Source organism: Sus scrofa, chromosome 6 (genome assembly GCF_000003025.6).
Source record: "Sus scrofa isolate TJ Tabasco breed Duroc chromosome 6, Sscrofa11.1, whole genome shotgun sequence".
Taxonomy (NCBI): Eukaryota; Metazoa; Chordata; class Mammalia; order Artiodactyla; family Suidae; genus Sus; species Sus scrofa.
Genome location: NC_010448.4, coordinates 136,056,169 through 136,076,973, shown reverse-complemented (window position 1 = coordinate 136,076,973; position 20,805 = coordinate 136,056,169). Strand labels below are relative to the sequence as shown.

The 20,805-nt window shown below is 36.9% G+C and overlaps 1 protein-coding gene across 1 annotated transcript in view; it reads right to left on the bottom strand.

Annotated features, from left to right (window-relative positions):
* Nucleotides 1–18,978, bottom strand: part of PIGK (phosphatidylinositol glycan anchor biosynthesis, class K) — a 117,241-nt gene extending 98,263 nt beyond the window's left edge. The window contains 3 exon segments of the mRNA NM_001032358.1: nt 11,477–11,568; nt 14,898–14,951; nt 18,863–18,978. Coding sequence (NP_001027529.1) covers nt 11,477–11,568; nt 14,898–14,951; nt 18,863–18,955 — 239 coding nt within the window. The 5' untranslated portion in view covers nt 18,956–18,978.

The following is a 20,805-nucleotide window of genomic DNA, read 5'->3' as shown; positions in this document are numbered from 1 at the left end:
GAGCACCTTTTCATGTACCTATGGCCATCTGTACGTCTTCTTTGGAAAATGTCTATTCAGTTCTCTGCCCATTATTGCAATTGCACTGTTTGTTTTTGCTTTGGTTTGGTTTTTGTTTTTGCTATGGAGTTTATGAATTGTTTACATTTTTTAATATTAACTCCTTATCAGACACATGAGTTACAAATATTTTCTCCCATTCAGTAGATTGCCTTTTCGTTTTGTGTATAGGTTCCTTTGCTATACAGAAACTTTTTAGTTTGTTATAGTCTCACTTGTTGATGTTTCCTTTGTTACCCTTGCTTTTTATGTCAAATCCAAAAAATCATCAAAAAGACCAACATCAAAGAGCTTACTGCCAACATTTTCCTCTAGGAGTTTTATGTTTTCAGATCTTATGTTCAAGTCTTTTAATCCATTTGAGTTGATTTTTGTGTATAGTGTAAGTTGGTGATTCAGTTTCATTGTTTTACATGTGGCTGTACAGTTTTCCCAACACCATTTATTGACTATCTTTTCCCCATTGTATATTTTTGGCTTTTCATAAATTAACTGATCATATATATACATGGATTTATTTCTGGGCTCTCTATTCTATTCCATTGGTCTATGCATCTTTTTTTATGCCAATACTGTACTGTTATGGTTACTGTAGCTCTGTAATATAGTTTGAAATCAGGGAGTGTGATGTCTCCAGCTTTGTTTTTCTTTCTCAAGACTGCTTTGGCTATCTGGGGATCTTCTGTGGGTTTTTTTTTTTTTTTTTTTTGTCCTTTTTGCCATTTCTTGGGCCCCTCCCATGGCATATGGAGGTTCCCAGGCTAGGGGTCTAATTGGAGCTATAGCTACCAGCCTACACCAGGGCCACAGCCACGCGGGATCCGAGCCACGTCTGTGACCTACATCACAGCTCACGGCAACGCCGGATCGTTAACCCACTGAGCAAGGGCAGGGATCAAACCCACAACCTCATGGTTCCTAGTTGGATTCCTTAACCACTGTGCCATGATGGGAACTCCTCTTCTGTGGTTTTATACAAACTTTAGGGTTGTTTTTTCTATTTCTGTGAAAAATGCCATTAGAATTTTGATAGGGATTACATGAATGTGTATATTGCTTTGGGCAGTACAGATGTTTTAACAATATTAATTCTTCCAGCTCACAAACACAGAATTTCCACTTATTTGTGTCTTTTTCATCTCCTTCATTAATGTCTAACATTTTTCAGTGTACAGGTCTTCCACGTCCTTGGTAAACTTTATTCCTAGGTATTTTATTGTTTCTGATGCAACTGTAAATGGAACTATTTTCTTAATTTCTCTTTCTGATAGTTCATTATTAGTACATAGATGCATAACATATTTTTGTATATTGATTTTGTATCCTATAATTTTACCAATTTCATTTATTAGTTCTAACAGTTTTCTGGTAGAGTCTTTTGGGTTTGCTATATATAATAGCATGACATCTGCAAATAGAGACAGTTTTACTAAAAACTTGTACTCTTAAACACTATGCTAACAGCTTCCCATCTAAACAGTGATTTCTTTACATTTACATAATCCTTGGAAGCAAATGAATCTTAAACTGGTTTATAATTGATTTTAAAATAATCATTCAACAAGACTACTTAATACAGTCTTCACAAACACTTAGGCAATCAAGTTATTGCACAATGTGACATAAAAATTAGATATAAGATGCCAATAGGTGTACTTTACTGGGGATGCCAAAATGAAAATAAAAATAGTTTTCTGAGTTATTTTCAAATTGAAATAGATGGATAGCACTAGAGAAAGCTTATCACAGGAGAGAGCTCTGAAGATAGGCTATTTAATTTTGGTTAGGTTATTAGATTATTGTTTACAATAAATATCAAGTACATTGAGTTATGCAAACATTAAGTTCATAAGGTGTATTTTAATTGCTTTCATTTATCCTTTTTCCTTAATATTTTACTTATTTGTACTGATGAATTGGGAAACAATACAATATAATCACTGTACCAGGATTCTAGAATTAGATCTGCTACCACACAGTTGTTGACTTTTTTTTTTTCCGTCATGTGGAAGTTCCCAGGCCAAGAAAAGAAGAAAGGAATCAAACCCATGCCACATCAATGACCAAGCCACTGAAGTGACAACACTGGATCCTTAACCCACTTCACCAAGGAGAACTCCTAGTTGTTAACCTTTAAACATCACTTTACTTCTCAGGAATACATTTTTCTCATGTGGAAAATAAAAGATTTCTCTGAACTACTAATTTTGAGGTTTGTCTCCAAATTTTCAAATATAAATGCTTTTGAAGATTTAAAAAAAAGTTTTTTATGGTACAAAGATTTGAAAGGAAGAAAACTATAATTATTTGTAGATTTTATGGCTACCAAAAAAAGAATTTAGAGTTAAATTATTAAAATTAATAAGAGCTTAGCAAGTTGCTGGAACAACATACAAAAACCAACTGAACGCAAAACAGAAGAAAAAAAATTTTTTCTTTGCTTTTTTTAGGGCCGTACCCATGGCATACGGAAGTTCCCAGGTTAAGGGTCAAATCAGAGCTGCAAGTGCTGGCCTACGCCACAGCCACAGCAACACAGGATCCAAGCTGCATCTGCGACCTACACCATAGCTCATGGCAATGCCAGATCCTTAACCCACTGAGCGAGGCTAGGGATCGAACCCATATCCATGGATACTAGCTGGGTTCATTACCACTGAGCTACAATGGGAACGCTGAGAAAATGTATTTTTTAAATACATTTATATTATTAACCAAAAAAATATAAGACAACTAAAAATTCTACCAAAAATGTTTATGGAGAAAAATTCAAAGTTATGTTGCAGGAATGGGGATCCCTTCTGGATTGTCCCTGGCCAATCATCTTGCTTGGCTCATATTTGGTCTGACTCAGGGTCCTTCCTGGGGCATGGGCATCTCTCAGCCAAGGATTCCACTACCATCCAGTCCTCTAGCTCAGGAATCAGGAAGGTTGATCGGCTCATCCCAATTGGCCCCTCCTGAATTCTTCCACTTAGTTTTACAACACATATTATGGGCTGGCGTCTCCTCGCTCTTTTCGCCCTCCAAATTCTCCCAGTTAGTTGTTCCTTATAGGGGCCTCCTGTCCTGAGACAACTTATGAAAGCAGTTATTATCATGCTTGACCTAAGTAGGCAGTTTCAGTCAACAATTCCCTAACAACTATAAACAAAATTAAAGATATACTCTACTCATAAACTGAAGGATTTAATACTATAAAGAAGCCCGTTCTCTCTAAATTAAAATTCACTGCCATGCAAATCAAAATCGAACAGGGTTTCAAGAACTCAACAAGCTTCTTCTAAACTTAATATGAAAGAACAAGACCAAAGAATAGCCAAGACAATTCAAAAGAAGAACAAAATCAAGGAAATCAAATTACCAGATAGGAAGATAGTAATAGCAATGAAGACAATGTAGTTATTGTCAAGATAATAGTCACTCCTGCCTTTGAATGTTCTGCTTCTTGTCTTCTGTAATTTCCTAACAGTTTTGATGAAGGAATAAGCATCTCTCACTTCTTCAACAACCCAAAACCCTCCTACGTATTTACACATCAATAAAGAAATTTCCCCTTTGCTCCATAAAATGCTCCAAGGTCTTCTTAGTCTTGCAAATGGATCTTATTAATTATCTAACCATAAGAATGTGATAGCAGTGGCCAAAATGCTCCTTTTAGTGTTGTCACTACTCTCCTCCTTGGAGCACACTTCAACTTCTTAACTATTCTAAATGTTTACCTACACAAGATATTATGCATTTCATCAGGAACATCATGCGGGGTGATGGGCAGATCAGCTACCAGTATGAGAATAAAATGACAGACTGCTTAGAATACATAAATATCTACATTCAAACATTCTTATTCATATATTTACAAAGTATATGAGAAAAAAAACTGTTGGGAAATGACAGAAGACAAAGCAGAACATTCAAAGGCAGGAGTGAATATTATCATGACAATAACTACAATAATATATTGCAAATTATTTATAAGCACATTTAAGGTTCCTGTCCTTTTGTTCATAAAAAAAATGAGTCAACGTCATAAAATAAACATAGCAATAGAATAAAATTTTAAATATATATCTAGTTATTCAAAAACTCTTATGAAATTTTATGAAATGGTTTAAAAATGAATGAATAGTTTAAAATATTACCACCCAGTGACTTCCCTGTAGAGAATAAAGTCCTACATAGTGACCCAAAGGAAAGAAACACAGATATATGGGCAGAAAAGGACAGTGCAGGGGATGTTCTAAGTGTTCTAATGGGAAGAATGGTTAAAAAAAAAAAAAAAATAGAAATGGGAGTGAATAAATATTGTGTAGTAGATGTCATAACAAATTAACAAATGAACATAGTAAGTTGGAATTAACAAAGCAGTAAAGATGGAAGGCTGGTTGAAATTTTTGGAATTTTTAGAGAAACAACAGAGTTACTGCAGGTTCTTAATCGTGGGAGTGAAAAGACGAAAGCAGTGCCTGAGAAAGATAATTCCAACAGCTGTGTGTAGGATGAGTTGGAGGAAGAAAAAGATTAGAGGTGGAATAAACAGCTACAAAGCTGCTCAAGTACAGAAGCATGAAAAACACAAAACGTGAGATAATGAAGTCTTGACAATAGTAAAAACTATGGAAAAAAGAAGAAAATGGGAAAACAAGAGAGACGTTCCTTATATTTTCAATTAACATTAACCATTTCCATAACATCCTAGTATCGTCACATTCAACATGTAGTTACACATTTTTTAATTAAATATGGTATTAAATGATCAGTGTATACCATAAAATGAGATCATGTTATTAAAAGAATTCTCTAACTGTAAATGTTACAAAAATATTACCTGTTGTAATTTCTTAGGAGATATTTGTGATGTGATAGAAACGGTCCAGCCATAAAGTCAAAACACCTGAATTCAAATTCTGTTTCTATTATTTCACAGTATCTTTAATGGACCTTAAGGAAGTCATTTCACCATTCTGAGAAACTTTTTTTTAATTTTTAATTTTTTTTAATTAATTTTTTTTTTTTTTTTTTTTTTGTATTTTCTTGGGCCACATCCACGGCATATGGAGGTTCCCAGGCTAGGGGTCTAATCGGAGCTGTAGCCACTGGCCTATGCCAGAGCCACAGCAAGTGGGATCCAAGCCGAATCTGCAACCTACACCACAGCTCATGGCAATGCCAGATCCTTAACCCACTGAGCAAGGCCAGGGATCGAACCCGCAACCTCATGGTTCTTAGTCAGATTCGTTAACCACTGAGCCACGACGGGAACTCCTGAGAAAGCATTTTCAATATATACAATGTGGGGGGGGGTGAAAATCTCTCATAACAGCCTCAAGGAATAAATGAAATGATTCATAATAAAATCCCTAATACAGTATCTTAATTATGGTGGGTAGTGACTGTGTGTTGCAGGGAGGATAGAGGACAAGGTCAAAAACCAGGGTCCATTTTGGCTTGTTGGAGAGAAAGTCACAAGCATTTCCTTTTTTTTGCCTTTTTTTTTTTTTTTTTTTTGCTTTTTAGGGCCTCACCGTGGCATATGGATATTCCCAGGGAGGGGTCAAATTGGAGCTCCAGCTGCCGGCCTATACCATAGCAATGCTGGATTTGTGCCTTGGCTTCAACCTATACCACAACTCAAGACAACACCAGATCCTTAACCCACTGAGCAGGGCAGGGATGGAACCCACAGCCTCATGGCTACTAGTCAGATACGCTTCCACTGAGCCACAGTGGGAACTTCACCACAAGCATGTTCAAAGAACTATAATAGCCATGCCCTTCTCCATATTATTTTAATGAGAAATTATACTACAAAATTCCTGAAATATCTGATTAATGCTCTCCCTTAGACAATATCCTCTTATAGATAAGATCTGATCCACAGCAGCTTAAAGAGCAACACTCAAAAGCTCTACTACTAATTTGATTTAAGGAACAATAAAAGGCAGTTAGTGATTTTTTTCTAATTTACAAAAACATTACCAGAATTCGCATTTCCAATTCTGATATTTATTACTTGAGAAAGAAATTAAAAGGGACATGGGAGCAAAAAAACAAAAAAAGGTGCCTCCTGAGGGAACTTAAATAGTAAGAAGGTAGGGAATAAGTCAAGCTGAAGTTAACCTGTCTTAGGCAACACTCTAAGGACTTCCATCGACAGAAGGAAATGAATTTGAAGTTCCCTGGTGTGATCACTTCACCCATGGATCCCAGAAGCAGGAGTCAGGGAGTAGTTTATAAAATATACCACAGAACATTTTTAGCTCAGTGCAGCTTAATAAACAAGATCTCCCAGAGACTATAAATAAGCAATAGTCCCATAAATATTTCCTTTCTAGCCTAGACCAATTAAGTTCTACTTAACTAGGGATCTTAAGCATACTATTCATTCACTCATTCAACTCTGCACAATATACCAAAGAATACTTTGTGGAATACAAACACAGTATCAGAACCAGCCTTAAAGAAATAAGATTAATACATAACAAAAATTAGTACTATAATAGAAGGATAAATAAAATATTTATGCAAGAAGGACCAAGAAAGCCTTAGGGGATGTATGAAGTGAATTTGGGCATACTGAAGAACAAAGGAAAGAAATACAGACGAAAGGACAGCCTAAGGCAATGCCAGAAACCAACACAGGGACTTTCAAGAAGGAATCCACTGGAGCCTAAGGAATTGAAATAAATGATCAGAATATGAGAGTTGGATGGAGTGCAAAAGTCCTGCATTTCAAGCATAAGGGATTTGAACTTTATTTTGCACACACTAAGAGTTGATGAATAAAGGGGAGATGAATAAAGGTTTAAATTAGGAATATTAATCTCACGTAATGATTAAAATATAAAGTAAGGGGAAAAAATAGAAAAGCTGCTGGATTTAACTATAGAAACAGTTATCAGATAGGGATCGTTATAACCTGTAGTAGAGCTAAATCATATTTTAAGAAAAATTATATATATATGTACATATATGTGTGTGTGTTTATTTATTTATTTATTTATTGAACTCCAGAAACCGAATTCTTAGGCATTGAGCCAAAAAACAAATAAATAAAGGGAGGGACAGAGCTCATCCACCCTATTACTCAATACATCTATTCCCCGAAGTAAACATGAAAGAGATGGGAGCTACGATTCTACATTCCCTCAATTCTCCTGTGCCTGTCCCAGCATGAGCATCACAATTCTAGTGTCAGAGATGTGGATATTTTCCATACAACAGGTCCCTTAATCCTAAGTGAACCCTTCATCAAATGCTCCACAAAGAAAAAGAAAACAATAATGTGTTCTAGCACTGCTCTAAAACTGGCTGTGTTCAACTTAATGAAAAGTAATACTATATTACACTTTAGATGCTATTTAAGAAACTTACTAGAATAATTTTGGCTCAATTTTTGCTTCACATACTGACTTCAGAACCTAACCCCTGTCTAATGCATTTTCTCTTCCTCATCTTAAACATACAAAGCATAGTGGAGGTAGCAAAACAGAGATTTGGTCCAAGACAGTTATTTGAGGACATCAAATTTCCTGAAAATAGTGAAATGTTTCCAGAAGCTAAAACCAGGTAAAGAAAAAAAACCTCTGAGGGTGGGTAAGGTTACAGAAGTGCATGACAAAGTGCAAGATACCTGTCCTCCATGGAACTTAGGAATGAAAATGATAATAGTCAAAAGGGGATTCATGAGCACGCCTTTTTATTTTCCCCCATAACCATTAAAATCCCCTCTCTGAGTCAGTATTTTGGTATAGTATTATAAAATTCTGGCAACCTATGTATAAAAAGTCTTTTAGCAAACTATTACCTTTGGAATGGATAAGCAATGAGATGCTGCTGTATAGCACTGGGAACTATACACAGTCACTTATGACGGAGCATGATGGAGGATAATGTGAGGAAAAAGAATGCATATATGTATGTGTGACTGGGTCACTTTGCTGTACAGCAGAAAACTGAACACTGTAAACCAGCTATAATGGAAAAAACAAAAATCGTTTTAAAAAGAAAGTCTTTTATAACAGATTAACATTTGCTAAAATCTACACTAACACACTTTAGAAGACAGAAAAGTTTTCACTTTTAAAGTACAAACTTGCATGTGTTTTGCCTAACTGATTAAAGTATTTCCAAGTCACATGTTTATTTACCAGGGACCTACTGAGCACCTATTATGTGCCTGGCACTATACCAGATGCTAGAAATACAAACTGAAATAAAATAATAACTCTGTTCCCTTCAAGGAGTTCATAATCTAATGAGGGAGACATACTATAGTTAACATAATCAGGTTATAATCAAAGCACACACAAAGGATACCACAAAAGCAAACAAGGGGCCAGGAAATGCTTTTCTGAAGTATTAAAGTGAATTTGGAAAGTTGGAAACTTTCCTAACTTGACTGTGCACTAGAACCACATACAGAGCTAACGTCTAGGACTCACTTCAGATTTAGTGAGGTAGAATCTCCAGGGTTGAAGCTGAGAAACCAACATTTTTAACATACACCACGAATGATTCAGACTTACAGCCAGGTTTTATTAGCAGTGAGCTTGAAGTACAGACAACCATTCCAGGCAGAGAGACGAGCTCAGGGTGGTCAAAGTACATGAAATACAAAAGATGATCAGAGAGAAATCAGAATAGTACTGATATAACTAATGAGGTCTGCGGAATTGATGTGAACTTCCAAAACAGAAGGCAATCATCTGTGTCACATGTTTCAGGAAACGATTTCTGACATGTACTAGTTTCCTACTTAAGTATACGGGAAAACAAAACCCAAATACTTTGCACTGCAAGACAAAAGTAAAATGTCCTTTAAAAAAAAGGAAGCAAAGTAAACCCAAATAAAACAAAACAGAGCTTTACCCATATTTTTTATTAAATGCAAGGACCAATCATTTTTCTCAGGTACACACCCTGAGAAACTATGACATATGTCAGATGCTAGGATAATATTGCTTTAACTTGAAAATGTTCTATAATTTATCAAATAAATTCAAGCTGTGTTTTGAAATTCATGCTGTAAAAGTGAAAACTGCCCTTATCGATTTTGAGTTTCCAAATTGTTACTTCTTTCTTTCTTTTTCGTTTTTGTCTTTTTAGGGCCACACCTGCAGCATACAGAACTTCCCAGGCTAGGGTTTGAATCAGAGCTATAGCTGCTGGCCTACACCACAGCCACATCAGTGCCAGATCGGAGCCACGTCTGTGACCTACACCATAGCTCACAGCAACATCAGATCCTTAACCCACTGAGCAAGGCCACATATTGAACATGCATCCTCATGGACACTAGTCAGGTTATTTACCACTGAGCCACACGGGAACTCCTAAACTGTTATTCCATAATAGGTTATTGCTTTCTAACTAAAAAGTATTTTATACTTAATTCCAGGTAGGAGTAAAGTGGGACCAGTCACCTGTAAGAGGAGTATTCACCATAATAGGCTAAAAGCCAAATAGACTCTTTTTTTTCTGAGACTATTTTTTTTTATTTTATAATGATTTTTATTTTTTCCATTATAGCTGGTTTGCAGTGTTCTGCCAGTTACACATACATGTTACCCAGTTACACATACATGTATAAGGCTTCCTTCCAAATAGAATATTTTCTATTAATCTCTATTAAGTAACAAATGGTTTAAATCAACTATTTAAATTTCCAATTCATTCCCCAATAAAGACTTTATAAACAGAGATGTAGACAGGAAAGCATTTGAAACAGGAATAAGCTTTTTAGCGAACATTCTTCAGAAACCCAGGGACAAACTTACTAATCATAATATATAAAATATATCCTCAAGTTATAGTCTATTTCTAAAAAGTTTCTCTAAATCTTACTTAAACCATTTAAATATATCCTAATGACTTTATAAAGATTCATTTACCAAAATGAAACCTACTGCCAAACCATGCACAGTAATTCCCTGGAAGAGCACATAAAATACAGAAGCAAAGGGAGTTAAAAACTAATCACACATACCCATATGAGGAGAACCAACTGACAGATGATGGTAATTGGCTAATTACAAGAATAGTTACACTTGATAAAGCAAATCATCCTTTCTCAGACTTAATTTAATGTATTTTTTTAAAAATGGTATCACCAAGTTACCTCAATTCCCAATGAAATACAGGAATTAAATTATAGTACCCAGCCTACAGTTGTCAGCTTCTGAGGCTAAAATAAACTATTAACACAGACTGTAACATAACTTTGTTTCCCGAGTCATGCATGGCTTCCTTTCTGCTCCTGCAGCACTTTATACATTGCTCTCCTCACTTTTCATTACAAGTACCTAAATCCTGCAAAAAGGGTACCATTATCACCATGTAATAGCTGAGGAAACAGGCTTAGGATGGCTAAATGACTTAATCAAAATCATCATTAAACCCTGATTTCAAACTCGCATTGTCCGACTGCAAAGCTCTTCTGTACTGCCTCACAGGTAGAGAGGGAGGAAGGGCTACATAAATCAAACCTAAATAACTGGACCAACTGCAGTTTCTTCTGTAATTGCTTTGGAGGTAGCAAAAATAGATGTATCACATCTGACAAACCAAATGTGGAGGACATGTATCTGGGGGTGGAGGTGTGGAGTTCTGCTTAGTACCTGAATTCCCTCATACAGTTAGGAAATAGACCACTTTATAAGTCTCCACAGAAGGCAGAGCCCCCCAGTCTCTATATAGAAACTAACAAGCTATATGGTCCTTCTTCCTATCACCCCTGCAGCATGGACATGGGTGCTTAATCTATGCTCTGCCAACAAGACATTCCCATCAGACTCTAAATTAAGAGCTAGAGACAGTAAGAAGTCGAGATGGCAAAGGTCAGATTTTGGCAGCAGGCAGCAATAGCAACGTTAAGTTTCCAAGGGCAATAGTAGCAGCTATGCAGTAGCCGAATTTAGTCTTCAGCAATTCAAGGCTGCACTACTGTCACCGGACTGGTTTTATGCCACGATTTTAGAAATGTCTTTTCTGTTACTTTGTCTTCTTTGTTCCTGACTCTTTAAAGCTTCAGCCTTCCCAGCAATTTGGTAAGCTAATCAATATGCTTTCAGTAAATACCTTCTTTACTTGAATCAGTTACAATTGCCTTCTGTTGCCTACAATTAAAAACCCAGACTGAGGCATTTAATAATTAAATAAATAATGCTGAACAATTATACTTTATCAAATCTTTTTACCTTAGTATTGACTGCTGTTTCATATACTTTGCCCTCATGTCTTATGCAAAAGTTACTTTATACATGATGGTATATTATTGCTCTAATAATAACAACAAAAACTTCATATTAGGTTTCTTTATGTTTTTCAAAAGCAATACAAAGACACAAATATAATACAATCATCTAAGGGTGATTTTCACTGAGGCTCAGAGTTAAGATTTATTAAGAATTCTTACCTGTCAGGAATACCTAGCCTCTTGACACTTCTATAAACAGAAAGAGTATTTGCAACATGCCGATAATTAAACCAGAACCGGGATGTACACACCTAAAATGTTAAAACAAACATATTGTTTTTAGGAATCAAAATAAGCTATAAAGTTACAGAACTGTCTCTTTTTTAGTAGGATACAGAGACGCCTAAGAAAAAGAAAATATCATAATTCAGGCCTAGACACAACAAAGCACATAAAGAATTGTTAATAAAACCAATCTCTCTAGGGAGAGGGCTTTCACAACTCATCTTAAGTGAAAAAAAAAAAATTCAGCTGAAGAGAAAACAAATCTTTGGGTAATTTAATCAAATACTGAACCAACTTAGTTATTCTCAATTTATGTGTTTCTATAATGTTCCAATTTCTAAAATGTTAAATTCTTCAGAACCAAAGACAGTGCCCATTATCTTTTCACAGAATAGAAAAGAAAATTAGCTACATTGGGTTATATAATATTCCTTTCACTCTGGATTGCTTCCTCCTTTTAGTTGTGAAAAATGTAAGATAGAGACTAAAACATAGCATAGAAAACAGTTTTAAATGCACAAAAGAGAATGCATTATAAAAAAGCTGGGAACTGAGTACAAAACTAGAAATGATTCCAGGAGGCTTATACTTAAATAGAAAAGAAAGAAAGAAAATGAAAAGAAACTGGAGCTCCTGCTGTGGCACAGTGGGTTAAAAATCCAAATGCAACAGCTCAGGTCACTGCTGAGGCACAGGTTTGATCCCTAGCCCAGAGCAGCAGGATAAAGGATCTGGAAGCATTGCTGCAGCTGCAGAGATTCAATCCCTGTCCCAGGAACTTCCATATGCCATGATGGGTGCGGCCTTTAAAAAAAAAAAAGAAAAAGAAGAAAAGAAACTGACTCCTTAAAAAAGGTATTAAAGGTACTAGGAAAATACAAAGCTATGCCTCAAAAGCCAGTCCGCTTGAGCATCTGTTTCAAATGAAGTAAACAGAGATTGGGTCAGTTGATAGTATATCTACCCACTAAGCACCCTCCCACCTCCCACATGCAACACTGATATTAAGTATAATGACGGTTTTGAGACTAGCACAAATGTTCTTCTCCTGCAAACAGAAAAAAACTACAAGGTTTTTTTTTATTAACATGAATTTTCGACCCGGAATCCAATAAGGAAAAAGACTAATTCTTGACAACATAAAAACGTAAAACCTCCGTAAGTCAAGAATACATACCATAAAATCCTAACAGAAATGAAAAACCTGAAATAATTATAACTCAATATGAAAAAGATGAACCACCCAATTTTGAAAAATGGGCAGAGAATGAGATCAAGCATTTCATAATGAAAGTATTAAAAAGTGGACAATAAAACTCTTAAAGATGTTCAATTTCTATCATAATTTAAAATACACAAGGAGTTCCCATTGTGGCTCAGGGGTAACAAATCCAACTGGTATCCAGGAGGATGCAGGTTTGGTCCCTGGCCTTGCTCAGTGGGTTAAGAATCCAGCATTGCTGTGAAGCTGTGGTGGAGGCAGCAGACACAGCTTGGATGTTGCATTGCTGTGGGTGTGGTGAGGGCCAGCAGCCACAGCTCCTATTGGACCTCCAGTCTGGGAACTTCCATATGCCACAGGAGCAGCCCTAAAAAGACAAAAAAAAATAAAAAACAAATAAGTTCTGAAAAATAATAAAATACACAAATCATGGAGTTCCTATTGTGGCTCAGCAGTAACAAACCTGACTAGGATCCATGAGGATGCAAGTTTGTTCACTGGCCTCACTCAGTGGGTTAAGGATCTGGCAGTGCCAAAAGCTGCAGTGTAGGCCACAGATGCGACTTGGATCTGGTGTTGCTGTGGCTGTGGTGTGGGCAGGCAGCTGCAGCTCCCATTCGACCCCTAGTCTGGGAACCTCCAAATGCCCTGGGTGCAACCCTAAAAAAAAAAAAAAAAAAAAAAGACAAAAAAATAAGATACACAAATCAAATGATAACTATCCAAAAGTCGACAAGTCATACCATCAGCAAGGATGTGGGGAATGACTACTATCAGCGCCTACTGATGGGAATATAAACTAATATAAACCTTCCAAAAGAGTAATTTGAACACATATCATTTAAAAACATACTTTTTAAAAAGATATTAGCTTATATAAGTATGCAAATGTATCTACTATATCAAGAATTTTCATTATAATGTTGTCTATATTAGTAAAAATCAAACCAAAAAGCTAGAAACGAAATCACTATCTATCAGTATTATGTTTTTAACCATGAGTATGGATTATCCTTATAACTTTTTTTATTAAACACAAAAATGTTTTATTTAAAGCAGATCCTGAGACTAAAATGGAATCCAATTTTCCCTCTATCTCCCTCTGGTGGCAGGTGTTCTCAATACTATTACAAGAGCAAAGGGGGGAGTTCCTATTGTGGCTCAGCAGTAAGGAACCCAACTAGCATCCATGAAGACACAGCTCATGTGTCCATCTCTGGCCTTGCTCAGTGAGTTAAGGTTTCAGCCTTGCCGTGAGCTGTGGTGTGGGTTACAAATGAGGCTTGGATCTGGTGCTGCTGTGGCTGTGGCACAGACTGGCAGCTGCAGCTCTGATTCAACCCCTAGCCTGGGAATTTCCATGTGCTGTGGGTGTGGCCCTAAAAAAAAAAAAAAAAACACACAAAAAAACAAGAGCAAAGAGGCATTTCATTTACCTCTGTTCATCTAGTCAAGACCAAAAACAAATTAATTCAAACTAGGGGAAAAACATATATTTTAAAATCTGAATTATATAACATTGAAAGAAATGCATATTTTATACTTTCAACTTGGCTCTGGTCAAATTTCAGAATTTTCCATTTAAGAAAGTACAATTAATTGAAGTCTCACTCTCTTAAGTCTGAATTAATGTGTAAAATAATCCACAAAACATGAAAACTACAGCTGTGAATTACTCAGTAATAATTCTTCCTCACCTTCTGTTTCTCAACTGAGACTCTTCTAAACTTTTCTGTATAATTTGAATTTTCTACAATGATCATTTATTTTCGTAAACAGAAAAACAAAAAATAAAAATAAATTAGCCTAGATAATATCTATAAACTAATATTATAAATACAATTATTAGTTTTCATTATGAAAATAATTCTATACTTTATAAAATGCCTCCTTTAACCACAGCACCCCTTATTTATTTTTCTATTTATTTATATATCGCTACTTGACAGATACACTGAAGGCAAAAAATATTATTAGCTGATGTGGTCAACTTAAAATATAGCCAAAATAAAAATAAATAATTTCTGTTATAGATATAAGAAACAAATTTTATTTTCAAGAACTTGATTCATGCAAACTTTCTCAGACACATATCTAATGTAAACAAGGTATACCTTTACAGAAAACACTTACCAAAACTGCCCAATTGTTTGTATGGCCACTTCTAAAGAACTGTTCTGCTTGATCCTATCAGTCAAATAATAGTAAAAAGATTAGAAGAAAAAAACCACATTCCCAGAATAAAGACTGATAAAGATAGTTAAAATTTAAGGAGTTTTTACAGTTGTAATAAGTCATCATTGTACAAGTTTATAAATATTCTAGTCTTAGCCCTTATGAAATACAGAAACTTTTTGTTGGTGGTGGGCCTTATTGGGAGAGGAGCTAATTGTTTTTAAACATTTTAAAAATTCAAATATAGTCAGCACTTCCTCAAATGCTTCTAGTTTTCCATTCAGTCTTCAAATTGTGAATGACTTATTTCAAGTCTCAATTGTATGCAAAACAATACCCTTCTTGATGAAATTTCATTCAATATTTCTTCCTCTTCTGTGCTTCCTTTTATTTGAACTCACCAAATGATGTGATTGAACACTTTCTCTAGCATATTTCCATGTACCATTTTGCTAATCTGTTAAAAGTCTGAATTACATTTGCTATCACAGAACATGAAAAAAACTCAGCATTCAAGACCATCCAGACACCTAATGAATATGACTTTCATTATATATTAAAATAATAGGGAATATAAACCATAATGACCTCAGATCTACTCTCAAAGAGTGTTAATTACTAGAACGGTCAGACTGCCCAGACTCAAATCTGCACACTGCTACTTACTACCTGCATAAACTTAGGAAAGCTGCTTAACTTCTCTGTGCTTCCATTTCCCTATCTATAAAATGGTAATATTACCTGACCCAGAGAATGGAGGAGCAGTGACGGGAATACAATAATTGCACAGCAAATATCAGCTGTTTCAATTTGCAGCTGGCAAGAAAACTTCAGGGAAAATGAAACAAAAAGTCCACTCAAGTGTGTGTGTGTGTCATAAATACATACATACATATAAGGGGGGGATTTTTTTAAACTTTCTCAACAAAAAGCAATATACTATAGTCGTTTAGGAACTTGAAGATCGAAGTTTCAACCCACATCTTATCCCTCACCTGGCTGCAAGACTAGAGTAAGTCATTTAGCTCTTTAGACTTGATTTTCCTCATGTAGAAATGAGTTGACCCAAGAGTCTCTAATGTCCCTTCCAGCTCCAAAATTTTTACATCAAGACTTCGGTGAAAAAAATTAAGATGGCAAACTCTTTTGTGAATGTTTAAACAATATGAACACTGCAAAGTTATTTATTTCACATGCAGTTAGTGGAGCACTTATCATGTGCCAGGTACCATGTGATGCAGAATGATTCAAAAATCAGTAAAATGTATGCTGGCTTCTCTCAAGAATCCCAGAGTTAGAGTTCAAAGACAAGCATGCAAACCCATTACACTACAATGTAACACTCATTCATCACATTCATTGGCACCAAGTGCCAGTTACTGTCCTCAGGGCTCAGAATACAATGATGGCAAAAACAGTGTGAGTACTTACCTCCAAATAGGTTACTATCCAATTTGGTAAACACATATTAAGCAGATAAGTACAAACTACAAATTCTACCAAGGTAAGATCTATACTGTCATGGAAGAGTGTAATAGGGGCACCAGACCTGATCAGGGACTGGGAGTGGGGAGGGCAGACAGGGATGTCAGAGACGGTTTCGCTAGAGAAGTGAAATCCGGGTTAGGATCCAAAGATAATGAGACGAGGGAAGATAATTCCAGACAGAGGGAACATGGGCCCTAATGGCAGAAGGGAGCTTAAAGGTTTCTAGAAACTTAAAGATTATCATGACTATAAGTTTGAAAATGAGAGTGGGGAGAGATAACTGGAGGTGTAGGCAGGAGCCCAAGTATGTGAGGCCCTGTTAATGGGTCGTGATCAATATTTAGTTCTTTACCCTTAAAGTAACATTAAGGTATAGATGGGTGACATGATCTGCCTATTTATGATGTGGGTTTTTTTTTTTGGGGGGGGGTCTTTTTAGGGCTGTACCCACAGCACATGGAAGTTCCCAGGCTAGGAGTCTAATCGGAGGTACAGCTGCCAGCCTACACCACAGCCACAGCAACACAGGATGCAAGCTACATCTGTGACCTACACCACAGCTCACAGCAACACTGGATCTTTAACCTACTGAGTGAGTCCAGGGATAAACCCCGCAACTCTGTGGTTCCTAGTAGGATTCGTTACCACTGAGCCATGAGGGGAATTCCAGATCTGCCTATTTAAGTTACTCTGGCTGCAGCTTGGAGAACAGACTGAAAGGAGAAAAGGATGACTTGAGGCAGACCAGTTAGGGAGCTAGTGCTCTCTAAGTGAGTGAGGTGTAATAGACAGTACAAGGCATACATGGGTTATAATAGGTGAGTGCTATAATAGCTAAGTGCACAAATTACAACAGTAAAGGCAAAAGTAAAGGCTGGGGAAAGCTTCTAAAATTTATTGCAACTTAGCAAATGAGTAAACAAAAAAATAGGAGAAATAAAATATGATAATATAAAAAAAGCAAAGTAATTAACTACAAAAAAGAGTAATGGTTTCCAAAATGAAGTATACAAAATAATCTGCTAAAATAAATAAGGAAAATAGAACTTCTGTTCATATTTATATTACCTAAACAAGATGCTTTATAAATATTGAATACACAAATTAGCTGTAATCCAGAGTTCCTGTTGTGGCTCAGTAGGTTAAGAACCCAACATTGTCTCTGAGGATGCTGGGTTTAATACTAGGCTCAGTGTGTTAAGGATCCAGCATTGCCCTAAGCAGCGGCATAGGTTGCAGATGCGGCTCAGATAGATACAGTATTGTGGGGCTGTGACGCAGGCCAGCAAGTGCAGCTCTGATTCAACCCCTGGCCTGGGAATTTCCATGTGCTGCAGGTTCAGCTGTTAAAAGAAAAATAAATCAATAAACAAACAAACAAAGAAGCAGTAATTCATGAACAGAAACAGAGAATGCATGCTGTCTATCGTTTCTAACTGGTAGGGGTATGTAGTCAAAAACTTTTGAGTCCATTGGTCTAAGATCAAGGTTTGAGGTGGAGGAGAATGGACTCCTATATGAAGACTGGGAAAGTAGGCAGAGACCAGGTCAAGATTTTTAGACTTCATTCTGTAAGCCATGGAAAAATATGCAAAGATTCAATTAGAGGAATAACCTGATCGAGTTTACATTTGATGAAGACTAAAGTGAGGGAGTCTGGAAGCATGGAGGAAACAAGATAAAGTTATTTTAATAGATGAGGCGAGAAATGACCATTCAGTGAGAATGCATTCAGTAAGTGATAGGTACAAGAAAGGAGGAAAGTAATTTTAAAAGTTCAGAACAAAAAAATTAGTGATTAAAAAGTGAGGTAGAAAGGAGTTTATTTTTAAACTCCCCAGGTTTCTAGCTTAGGAGGAACGGCACAGGAGATGGGGTAGGCAGAAGTTAAAACATGGCCACAAATCTTCAAATGTTGGCTGACTCCAGGGCCCTTGGCCAGCTGGATATTCTGGCCTGAATAATGATGCTAGAAACAGGCTGCAGAACTGGACCGAGGTATTATCAGACTACAGGAGATCGTAAAAAGGTTTATAATGGACGGGAAGGTAGTATGAGCCAAAAGTAAAACACAGGATCCATCTGACTCAGATTAAACGAGGGAGCTGTATTTAGTAGCAAGAAATTAGGTGAAGCACTCAGTCTGACCTTCCACCTGCTAGGGACCGCACACTCGTCTGAGCCAAGGATCAGGCCCTCCCTGGCCTCCCAATACTCGATTCTTTTAATGCATCTTTTTAAAAGGCTCCAACAGACAGGCACTGTCCAATCCCGCCCCCTGTGACACCCTCCCCACAGCCCACGCAGCCTAGTAAGAGGCTGGTGACTCCAGGAGGCTTCCCTCGGCGGCTGTGAATCGGACATCTGCCGGGCGCTCACGGCCACGACACAGCTGTCCCCCCGGGGCCCTGTCGCTCAGAGCGCCTGGCTCCTACCTCGATCTGACTAGCGGCCAAGCTGCCGAAGGGCAGGAGCAACAACCCTGCCAGGGTGGTAAAACCCCGGCAGAGAAACCAAGTACCGACCATATTGACCGGCTTCAGCCTCCCGCACCTGGAGGGGCGGAGCGAGTGCCGTAAAGCAGCGCTGGGCGGGGCGGGGCTTTGCGTGCGCGTTTCTTTGGTTTGTTTCCTTTTTTTTTTTGTTTTGCGACTCCTGCCGCGCCTCCTTGGCAGCCTTTAGGTGTCCGAACTTTCACAGACCTGGAGTCCCCAGCTAGCCGGGGCACGGTAGATAAAGGACATTGATCCTTTCTCTTTAGCTGCATTTTCAGTTTTTGTATTGTAAAATAGATACAACGTTGTAAAACTTTATTGAAAGGTGAGGGAGAAAAACGTGTGATCTCATAAACTTTCAGAAGCTGTTATTTCATTTTTGGCACAGTGCTGCGCATTCTGACTCTGTGAGGCATGATGTGGTGGGAAGAGTAAACTCTGAGACACGTTTAAAGGTGATCGGTTCCAGGTGAAAAGGTGGGTGAATGCTGCAACTAACAGGCTAGGGTCTATTATTAAAAACTTATTTAGAAATTAGTTACGTTTTTGTTTCTTCGTAATTATAGTGCTAAAACATCTCAGAACATGAGGATTTAATAAGATTTTGTGTATTCCATTATGTTCATTATATGCATTCAGTTTTATTTTATTTTTTAATTAAAGCATAGTCAATACATAACGTGCGGACTTTTTTCTCATATTATCCTCCATCATGTTCTATCCCAAGAGATTGGGTATAGTTCCCTGTGCTGTACAGTAGCTCTCATTGCTTATCTATTCTAAATGTAATAGTTTGCATCTACAAACCCCAGACTCCCAATCCATCTCACTCCCTCCTCCTCCCCCTTGGCAACCGAAAGTCTGTTCTCTATGTCTGTGAGTGTGTTTCTGTTTTGTAGATAGATAGGTTCATCTATGTCATGTTTTAGAGTCCACATATAAGTGATATCATGTGTTATTTGTCTTTCTCTTTCTGACTTCACTTAGTATGAGAATCTCTAGTTCCATCCATGTTGCTGCAGATGGCATTATTTCATTCCTTTTTATGTATATGCATTCAGTTTTAAATTATTCTTTGCATTTAGCATGACATAAACATGTGTTTATGCTGCTTTGTCATGTATGCAATTTTAACTTTTTTTTTTTTTTTTTTTTTTTTTTTTTTTTTTTTTGCTTTTAGGGCTACACCTGGCATTGGAAGTTCCCAGGCAAGGTGTCAAATCAGAGCTACAGCTACTGACCTACACCTCAGCCACAGCAATGCCAGATCCAAGCCGCATCTGCAACTCATGGCAATGCCAGATCTTTAACCCATTGAGCGAGGCCAGGGATTGAACCTGCATCCTCATGAACACTAGTTGGATTAGTTTCTGCTGAGCCATGATGGGAACTCCCTAACATTCATTGTTAACATGGAATTTATCCCTTATTATGCTTCAGCCAAAGTAATTGGCCCTCTTTTGAGCAATACAAAGTCTCTAAGTTTTACTATTAAAATAAAATTGGAAAGAGTGTTTGGTCATTTGGCCTTTTACATTTCTGAATTATTTTCTTTGGATAATTTTCCCGGAATGGGAATCTTGAATTGTAAGATACATGCAATTATGTGGCATTTTTATATGCCATTAAAAGTTATTACAAGATAATGGCTATAATTTTCTGTGCTATATAGTATATCCTTGTTGCTTATCTATTTTATACATAGCAGTTTGTGTCTCTTAACCCCTTACCCTTAATTTGCCCCTTCCCTTTTCTCTCTCCTTTCTGGTAACCACTAACTTGTTTCCTATATCCATGGGTCTTTCTTGTTTTGCTATATACATTTGTTTAAATTATTTTTTAGAGTCTACATATGAGCATTATCATAGAGTATTTGTCTTTAT